Genomic DNA, 10,210 nt, shown 5'->3' on the forward strand with positions numbered 1-10,210 from the left:
ATGACAAAGATAAATACTGGATGTTTACATAGCAGGATGATTTAACAAAACAAACTACACAAACTTGTGGATAAAGTAAGGCTTCTGCGGGCTCAGAGGGGAGGCACAAAGGGCCCTAAGAGGTGTGGTGGTGAAAATTTTTCTAAAAATAATTCCTTTTTAGTTGCCCCAAAATTGCACTCATACATTCTCCTGGTAAAACAAAACATTATGGAAAAGGCTGGTGTCCCCCCAGTTCTGCTTCCTTCTGGCTCAGACCTTTCCAAACAAGTTTCTTTCTCTTAAAAATTAGAGTGTAATTGGTAAGACCACCCCACACTTCTGCTCCCAGGCTCAGCCCATAGAGAGATAAGCACACAGTAGCTAATTACTGTTTACCGGCAGGTTGCCAAGTCCTGGAACAGCAGGAAGGCCCACCAATAGGAGCAGAGAGAGAAAAGCACTTTGGTGTGTGCACACGATGGAATACTACACAGCAAAGAAAAAGAACCAAGCCCTGCTGTGTGCCATGTGGCTGAGCAGAGAAGCCACACCTGAAAGAGAATCTGCAGGATTCCATTCACAGGACAGTCAGGGCCTTCATGTGGGTAGTCTACCTGCTGGAAGGAGGCAGGGAACTGCTGAAATCAGGGGTGCAGCTGTGTTGAATGAATGGAGGGACGGAGTAATAGTTGGATGTAGGGTCAAGGAAATTTCATAGTGTGATAACCACAGGACCCTGGTGTTAACAGTTAGTTCTTTCTATTGTCAGTATGTTTGAAATTGTTCAGAATAAAACACTGGGGGAGGGGAGGGGGAGCAGGATTCAAATTGTATATTTTCCTGCCTTCATATAAAACCCTAACCCTACCTATATAAAAATTATGGGTATATCCATAAAAACTACTATGGACAAATTAAACGAACTGTGCCTGGGTGCTGCAATCCTGTTTTTCAAAATTATTTTGAAGATCGCTATATTATGATAAGACAAGCTTAAAGCAGTAATCGGACTGAAAAAGCAACTTACATGGTAACCCCCAAGGCGAAGAGCTTCTCATACTCGGCCCTGGAGGAGTAGTTGGGAATGACCTGAAAGAGAGGGGTAGGAGTCGAGGCCTGGGGGTGGCCCAGAGCCCCAGCAGGTGTGGGGGCGCCTGGCCCTCCTGCAGCCCAGGCAGGCACTGTGCCCAGCGGCCCTGCGACCCACCATCCCATTGGTGATGACCAGCCGGGGGGCACTGGGGCCGCTCGGGAAGAGACCCATCGGGTGTCCACTGTACATGACCAGGGTCTGCTCCTCTGTCATCTGCGACAAGTAGGCCATCGTCAGCCGGAACTGCAGTGAGGATCAAAGCGTGGAGGGCCCTGTTAGTGCAGGCCCTGTCCCGCCCCGTCACTGCCTGGGCCCAGGCGTCCTGCAGGCACCAGCATCCCCGTCCAGAGCCTACGACACTTTGAAGCCTCCAGGAGAGGCCCCCCCACCCCGCCAAAATTCGGGACTTCCAGTCGCCCCCAAGAGTCTCCAGTGCTGGCGTCACAGACACCCGGGAGACAGGACCTGAGTCCTGTCCTTCCAGGTCAGAGAACAAGGTGCTGGGAGAGGCTGGGGGCGCACCTGAGCCCAGTTGCTGAACACCTGCCCGTTTCCTCCGTAGGTCACAAGCTCCTGGGGAAACTGGAAAAGACGTGGTGTCGTCTGAGATGAGGGCCCGGGGGCCCGGGGCAGGGAGAGGAAGGGCCCGCAGCTTGCTGGGGGCAGTGGGGCAAGGTAACTGAGGGTCCTCAAAGAAGCAGTCATGGGGGAGAGTAAGGCAAGAGGGGTGAGACCCCAGGGCGCCTACCCAGCTGAGACTGGGATGGGGATGGGCTTGGGGTGAGCATCAGAGCTGGGTCTGGGTCACTCTGGGAACTCAGCCTGGGCTCAACCTCAGGGGTCCATCTGTGGCCACGTGGTGGGGTGAGGGGGCAGAGAGAGGACATTCTCGCCACTAAGAGGTGGAGTTATCCCAGGACCATGGCTGACTAAGTATAAAACAGTCCTGGTCACACTGACTAGGAAAAGAAAGGGTAAAATACCTTAGATTTTATAATGATTACGTGTTAAACTGATAATACGTTGGATGGGAGTAAATATAATACAGTATAAACCTGCTTCTTTCCACTTTTCCATGTGGCCAGTAGAATGTTTTCTACAACACGTATGTCCAGTGCACCAGGGCTGACGTCCTGGACTGGAGGCCGTGGCCCCGGGGGTGGGCGGGGGGAGGGTCTGTGGGCCTCCCGGGCCGTCTTTCCGGCTTCCTGGGAATCTGGCATTATTTCTACATAAAGCCCCTGGAAGCGCTGCGTCCCTGCCGGCCGGGGCTGTCTTCCGCCTTACCTGGGCCACCGCGGGGTCCAGGTTGTTCATGATCATGTGCATGATGGCGGCGGCGGCTCTCGTCCGGCAGGGGTACTGCTGGATTGGGTAGGCCCTGCAAGGGGCCCGCGCCGCTGTGAGAGGGGCCTTCCTGCGGCAGCCCCATCCCAACCGCAGCACCGCGCCTGGCCGTGCGGTGTGGACAGCAAGACCAGCCTGCTGCAGAACAGCCCCCGGCTCCTAGCCGAGGCAACCCCAAAGCACAGGGCCTCTTGCTCTGGTGCTCACATCCTTGCACCCCCCCAGCCCTCTGGGGCGGGCAGTTTGGCCCCCACCCCACCAGGCCATCTTTCCTCCGCACTGGGCAGACTGCATCTGGGGGAGAAAGGTGGTTTCGACACCTGCTTTCCAGCAGCCTCTACTCCAGATAGGCTTTATTCACCTGCTCTTCCCATCTTATCCCTGGTGCTAATTCCAGGGCAGGTACCAGGATACCCAAAGAATGAGGGACATGACCCCTGCGTTACTGGGAAGAAGGCATTCATTCCCTGGAGTGATTCGAGCAAGTCTGAGCCTCTGACATATTCCAGAACATCTCCCAGAGTGTGAGCCTCAGGTCAAGGCAGAGTTGCCTGGCAGCTGGGAGCAAGGCACCCCCCACAGAACCTGGACCTGCAGCCCGGGGTGAGCCCCAGTCAGCTGCCTGTTCCCAAGGGGGTGCAGCCTGAGTTCCCAGTGGAGATCCTGAGCTGTGTGGGACCCAGGGAGCCACCCTGCAAGCTTTCCTCGCCCACCCCAGTAGAATGACAAGATGCGGGATTTAGAAAGGGACTTTGTGGACGGCTGGGGTCCAGAATGGCACAGGAATGACTGGTTAGGCTGGCAGAACAGAGAGACCTGCTTGACCTGCTCGATAAGGACCCCTTGCCCCCCTCTCCCGGCCAGGCTGGGGGGCTGCAGCCAGCCCCCGGTTCCAGCCCCCAAGGATGACACCACCACCACCCTCTGCATGCCACACTTGGGCCTCCTAGCCTGAATTCCCCCAATTCCCGCTGCTGACTCTCGGGGTTCCTGACCTCTACCGAGCTCCCTTCCAGAAGCACCCCCTGGGGGCCCCTTGGAAGCCGCACCCGCCAGCACTCGCCTCATTTCAATGCTGGGGCAGAACCGGTACATGTAGATGTGCCCGTACAGTCGAAGCTCCTGTGCAAACTCAGGGGCCAGCAGCTTCTGGACATCTGGGGGGAAGTAGCGCAAGGCATTCTTCAGGGCCAGCTGTGGCGGAGGGAAGAACAGTGAGGGGGCGGGTGTGGAGATAGGCCCAAGCATGCTGAAGTTTCCACGCTGGGCCATCCTTCCCACCCAAAATACCCCTGCTTCACTCAGACGCGTGTGATTCACCCTACTTAGTTCTTAATCCCAGCTCGTGGCCCAGCCACAATGCTGCCTCTTGCAGGAAGCCTTCCCTGATTGTCCTCACTTCCTTTACTTGCCTACCAGGAGTCAGACTGGCAAGAACCAGAGAGTGATCTGCTCCGAGGCTTGTGGCTAGTAGGAGATGCAGATTCAAAGGGAGGGAGACCTGCTGAGGTCACCTTGTACGAGTGCAGAGAAGTGCCCCCCAGGACCTAGCTGGGCAAGCGACCTCTGGGCAGTGCACAGCCTGGAGAGTCTTTCGCTCTGGGAGTGAGATTTGGTGGGGGGGTGTCTAGGGAGGTACTGGGGTGAGTCTGAAACCAGAAAAGCAGGCAAAGGAAGAAAAAGGAGAAACACTGTAAGGCTTCTCATCCACTAGGAAAGCAGCGCAAACTCCCACGCCCCTGTGCTTCTCCAGACATCTGCCTGGTTCCGGTCCTACCTCAGGGCCTTTGCATGCACGCTGCACGCACGGCTCCCCAGCTGCGGAGGCTGGCCCTGGCACCCAGAGAAGACACTTGGCTCTTCAGGAGACCCACAAGGCGCCTTCAAGGGCTCGAAGGCCCAGAGCCCAGATGGCGTAGGTGCCCCCTACCGCCTCAGCACCCACAAACAAGTGTGTCCCCCAGAAGTGTAGGTGGAGGAGCCCTGGGTGAGCTTAGCCAAAGGTCCAGGCTGCCAGGCCAGGAGGAGGTGGGGGCGGACACTTTAACCTTTGCTGTTCCTGGGCTGGGACAGAAAGGCTGAGGCAGCCGGACTTCAGGCTCCCATTCTCCGCTGTCCCTGCCCAGCCCCACCCCGTCAACACCCCTGTGCCCCAATCTCCCCACCCCTCACCTCCCACAGCGCCTGGCCCTCCCAGGCCCCACCCACCTTCCTCAGCTCCGTCCCTCCTCCCTGTCAGCCTTCCTCTCTTCCTTCACAGACACCCTGTGGCATCCTTGGCCAGCGGCTCCTCCCCCCAGCTACCTGTCCCCAATCTCCCCTCCGCCCCCAAGTGTCCTGTCCCTAGCAAGCTGGAATGTCTGTCTGGAGCGGGAGGGTGGGGTGGGATTCCTCTCTCAGTCTTCAATTCTCGAGTTATTTGGATAAAGGAAAAGTAGGTGAATCGTTTTCTACAGCAGGTCTCCTGCTGGCTTTCAGTGTCCCCTGTCCCTGCACTGAGGGTATTTTCCTCTCCACCCTACAAGCACCCACTGACTTGTGGCTCCTGGTGGGCGGGGTGGGGGTGGGGGCTGGAACCCTCAGCAGCAAGCGCACTGGAAGTTGGGGGGGCACATAGGGAAACAAGCAATGTCCGCCCACCAGGGCCCACAGAGCTCAGCGGAGCACACGTTGTCCAGGAGAAGCCTGTGCATGGGGGGCACAGGACAGCACCCCTCCTCCCTCCCAGGCGCCACTTACTGGCCGGTGACCTTGAGCCCAGGCCTTCATCTGTCAAGGATACTGCAACCCTGCACCCAACCAGGCCATTGGGGCGAGAATGGGTTTTGGGGTGTGATGGAATCCCGCACACTGCCCCCCAGCCACGGCCAACTCTGTGGGAGTGCCTGGGGAGGGGGTTTGAGGCAAAGTGAGGCCTGTGGCTTCTGCAGACAGCAGGAAGTAGGGGCAACCCCCTCCCCAGGACTCCTCGGAGGGCGCCCAGAGGGCAAGGGGCCCCAGCAGGGGTGGGGCTCTGCATCTTACCTGCTCTTCTGTTGGGCTGAGGCCGGGGGTCCTGATGGGGGCATGGGGTACCCCTGCCCAGCGACCCCGGTTCTCAGGGAGAGGCCGTAGGGGCAGGCCGGAGCACAGTTCCTGCAGGGTGGACATGTCCGGCTGAGACAGAGGCGGAGGCTGGACTGGGGGAGGCTGAGGAGAGAGGGCTGTCAAGGTCCAGCTGGGTGGGGCCCTCCGGCCCCAGGGCCACCTCCTCCAGGCCCTCATTGGGCCCAGGGCCTGGGGAAGAAGCCATGTGGAGGTCACAGGGTCACTGGCCCCGAGGCTGGCCACCCACAGTGCTGACTGGCCGTGGAGGTGGGAGGTGCTTTGGGGACAGCAGGCGCCAGCAGGGAGACACAGGTGGGGTCCATCACCCTGTTAGTGGGGGCCAACCGTGAGGTGTTGCGTTCCTAGGCAAGCTGGTGCCACTCTAATGTGGGGGTTGCCCTTGACAATCTTATGGGGGAGTCACCAGTCGGGGCCAGTGTAGGGGCTAGGGTCTGGGTGATGGGGAGCCGTGCGGTAGTGACCCTGCCACGGAGTGGGGGATCTGTGCAGAAAACAGCAGCAGCACCTCTAGCCCCCTTCCTCGGGCCACCCACGAGGTAAGGGCCGGGGGCCAGGCTAGGTGCGAATGCACCCAGCAGTGGGTGTCTCCCCCCCTCCCCCCCCCTCTGAAGTGCCAGCTGCTCTACCAGCGCTCTGGGATGGGCCGGGAGATGAACCTCACCCCCAATCCCACCGGCAACTCAACAAGTAAGGGCGCCTCTGGGCCCTGTGCTGGGGCTGGGGGTGGGGGCAGGCCCAGGTCTCGCTCCACAGCAGCCCGAGGGTCAGCAGCCAGGCTCCTGAGGAAGCGGCACCCCGGGTGTGAACCCAGCTCTTATGCCCTGCCCTGTGGCCTTGGGCCCTGTCCCAATGAACACACATGGGTGGGAATTGCCACCCAGGAGGCACAAGTGGGTTGTGTAAGTCCTGCAGGTGACAGCAGGCGCTAACACCTCTGACTGTTTGTTCTCTGGGCACATCGCGTTCGCTCCTCTGCCCTGCGGGATTCACGACCCCATCCTAGGAGTGCGGGCACTGAGGTCCGAGAGGTTGACTGGACTCGCCCAAAGCCACGACACAGCTGGTCGGGCACAGAAAGGGTCTGAACCCTCAGAGCCCACAGGTCAGGCTCCAGACACTCTCGTTCCGCTCTCTCGCTGGCACAGAGGGGTGCTGTGTGGGCATCTTGGCCCCTCACCAGGCTTTGAAAGGTACCAGCAGACAGCAGGCACCCATTCCTTCCCTCCCTCGCCCCTTCTCGCCTTGGTGGAGAAGTCCTGGTACCAACGTTGCCCAGCTCGCCTGCCTCTGGCTTGCACGGTCTCAGCCTTGACCATCAGAGCCCGGCAGGCCATGCTCCAGGGCGGGGGAGGTGCTGTCTGATAACTACCCTGCCCCCCCCCGCCCCCATTGCAGCCGTGGTTAGTTCTTTCCCTCCCCCCTCCTCACTCCCCCAACAGACAGCCCTTACACACACTAGCTCCTCTGGCGACTCGGTTCTTGGACAGCCATGGCGATCAGATGGCTCAGGAGAAGCCAGATTCAAACTGTTTCTGTGAACACTCAGGATCTATCAAGGTCTGCAACAATTTTTAAAAGTCGCGCAAAGCACTGTACTGGATGGGTGATGTCCCATGTCACTGGCCTGGTCATGACAGTGTGTGGGGTCCTGCCATGGGGCAGGAGGGCACCAGGCGCTCTGGGAATCTACAAACCTCCCCAAATCAAGAGCTTGATTTGATGTTTAAGTGTGCACGCTGTTTAAGAGACTGAGGCCCTCATGTATGTTAAATACGGTGGCGGGTATGTTCCGATCCTGGCTCTCTGTGTCCCTGGGTGAGTTCCCCAGCCTCTCTGTGCCCAGGTTTCTATACAATGGCAGCAATGACAGTACCTGCTTCATGTCTGAAAGTTAAGTGAGATGAGGCAGGTGAGAGCAGCGTGGGTCTTCAGAGTTGCCTCCACCAGACAGGCAAGAAGAGGGAGAGCCAGGAGCGCGCTCTCCCTGCAGGGAACGCAGGGGCTGGGGGAGACAAGCAGGAGGAGACCTTGGCTGGGCAGGTTGGCGCTCCGCTCCTGGTGCCTGACCGGTCCATCCTCTCCAGCACCAAGAGCCGGCCTCTGTTTCCCCTGCAGTCACCCCCAGTGGTTGCTCCAGCCGGCCTCTCCAAAGCACCCCCTAGGGAGCAGCAACACCAAGCACCTCAAGCCTACCAGCAGCCCCATGCAAGTGACACACTGGCTGGATCTCGGTCGCTCTCGTACGCGTCCGGCTGACCTTCCCACACCAGGCAATAACGCTGCTCCTGGACCATCAGACTGCTCCCCGCTACATTCTCTCCCTCAGGTACTCTGCCACCCTGACCCCTGACCCTCTCCTTCAAAATACAGCCCGGAGCCTGGGTCCACCCCATCCTGGACCACCCCCACCCTCTCTCCTGGTCCCAATCTCCGGCCACCTCCAGTCTACTAGCACAGGGCCCAGTCTGAGGGGGGAGGGGAGAGGGTGTCTTCCCTGGCTCCTCCCTCCCCTGCCCAGCCCGGAGCCTTCCTCTGCTGCCCCTGCCCAAGGGGCACCTGTTCAGGTGCACATCTATCGTGCTTTCTTGCCCCTGAATCTAGCAAGAATAGGGCTTCTCAGGGACCCCACAGAAGGCAGCTGAGGCTCTGTGGGTGCAGACTGAGCACCTGACGACTCCAAACTGAGGTGTTCTCAGGTCACCCCACATCACTGTGGCCCACTGAGCAACTGTGTGAGGCAGTTGGGACCAGCTTCCAGATGACAGTCCCAGCTGCCATCTGATGCGAGAGCATGAGGCCCCCAGTGAGAAGTAGCCCATGGAGCCCCCCCCTAGTTCCTGACCCCCACATTTTAAATGGCATTTTAAACTACTAAGTTTTGGGGCAATATGTTCCTTAGTCACAGCAACTGGAACAGGCCTCAGGGCTTCTCCTCTGCCGGGAAAGCTGCCGCACCCCCAGATCCCAACACAGCTCCTCCTCATCTGACTCACACCTCCCTCAGCATCTCCTCTCTGGGCTCCCACCTCCCCTGTATGTGCAAACATACTTCCTACCCCTTCATCCTCCTCAGCTTTTCATCTGCCAGACCCCACCTGTCACGACACTGATATTTACCCCTATTTTCTATACCCTCCCCAACCTATAAACTCTGAGAGGGCCGAGAGCTCGTCCGCCTTGTTCTCTCCATGGCATCTCTGCACAGAGATGGGTGCTCAGAATCTGCTGAGAGTGAATGACTGTGCATGAGCCCCTGGGGAAGGCAGACGGATGCTGACACCTCTCAGGGAAGAATCTGAGGCCTTGGGCCTCAGGCCAGGAATATTCGCCCTCCCACCCCAAGACCCAGCAAGGAATTCCCCAGGTTCTCCAGGAGCAATGTCCCCAGGGACGCTTGTGGGCCCCATGGGCTGAACTTTGTTCTCAAATTTGGACACTAGGTGGCAGCCCAGGAGGCCAAGAATGAGAACTGCGCCTCCCAGGATGCCAGAGACTGGGTATGGGGAAGGCAGGTAGGTCTGAGGAAGGTTGAGGTGTAGATGGGACCTGGGGTGGGCTGGGAGTGTGAATGACCCAAAAGCAGTAGAGCTTTTGACCCAGAGCAGTAGAGCTGAGAGTGACCTGGAGGATCCCCAAGGACCTGTGTGCAGACCACCTGGAAAGTTCTAACAAGGAGCTTCTGGTTTTATCTCAGGTTTAACCTGGTTGTCTCAGTCCTCTGCCAATGTCATCGTTTGAAACTGTATCTTTAAGCCAGGAGAACCATGGCATATTCCTATTCTTTGTTGAACAGGTCTTTTAAAATAAACACAGTAGGGATATTTACATCACTTCTGTGACAGAAACCAGAGGCACCACCCTAAATGGGCAGCGACTATCCCATAAATTACCAAGACCATGTGGTGATATGGCATCCTCTTAGTGCCACTTCTACCGTGCCAAACATTCCACATGTCATTTCATCCCCAAAATACAGCACAGCATATCCTAGTATTGCTCCTGCATGTGGGGGAGGGGGTGCAGGTGTGTGATCCTGTACGGACGGTGGCACCAGCAGGTTCTGGAAAATCACAAAAAAATGCACTCACGCCACCAAACGCTGGCCTGATGCACACACGTTCCCAGGCACACAGCACCAGATGCCAGTGGTGCTGCCAACTTGCCTTCTGGGCAGGAAAGCCTGACTTTCCACCATGAGGCTAGCTGGAGACTTTTGTCTCAAAGGCAGGATTTGCTCTCATCACAGTGCGTGCAGGAGCCTCCTGGGAGCCCCCAGTGCGCCCCAGGAGCCAGGAGGAAGCTTGAGGAGAAGGTGGTCAGGTGGTCGAGTGGCCCCACAGTAGACAGAAGCCAGGGTGCCTGGTGCAGGTGGGAAACAGGAGCACGGGGCATTTGGGGGGAAGGAGGTGCTGCCCTCAGGCCTGATATTGGCCGTGGGACATGTCCTGCTCCCCTACACCAGCCCCGGATTTCTGGTGTGTAAGGCAGCAAAAAGGCATGGGCTATGGTTACACCACTCCTTGGGGTTGCCTTGAGGAAGGGGGGCAGGGCCCCCACAACCTCCACCCTCCCCTCCCAGAGGGCTGCCCCCCCACTGGGTCAGGTTGGAGGCCTGGAGACCGGACTGCGCACTTCCCGCGCTTCCCGCCTCCCTTCCCCAGGGGCCCTCAGCCTGCACCA

At 58.5% G+C, this 10,210-nt stretch overlaps 1 protein-coding gene across 2 annotated transcripts in view; it reads right to left on the bottom strand.

Annotated features, from left to right (window-relative positions):
* The window catches only part of UROC1 (urocanate hydratase 1), a 20,830-nt gene extending 15,258 nt beyond the window's left edge, over positions 1-5,572 (bottom strand). For both annotated transcript variants that reach the window (XM_004692198.2, XM_012732118.1), the window contains exons 1-6: positions 5,447-5,572; positions 3,486-3,616; positions 2,363-2,456; positions 1,598-1,657; positions 1,190-1,318; positions 1,010-1,071 (exon numbers count right to left, since the gene is read on the bottom strand). In XM_004692198.2, the coding sequence (XP_004692255.1) occupies positions 1,010-1,071; positions 1,190-1,318; positions 1,598-1,657; positions 2,363-2,456; positions 3,486-3,616; positions 5,447-5,572 (602 nt within the window). The remainder of the gene's footprint in view (positions 1-1,009; positions 1,072-1,189; positions 1,319-1,597; positions 1,658-2,362; positions 2,457-3,485; positions 3,617-5,446) is intronic.
* Between the last annotated feature and the right edge of the window lie 4,638 nt (positions 5,573-10,210).

Source organism: Condylura cristata, unplaced genomic scaffold, assembly GCF_000260355.1.
Source record: "Condylura cristata isolate star-nosed mole 26May11 unplaced genomic scaffold, ConCri1.0 scaffold00033, whole genome shotgun sequence".
NCBI classification, from domain to species: Eukaryota; Metazoa; Chordata; class Mammalia; order Eulipotyphla; family Talpidae; genus Condylura; species Condylura cristata.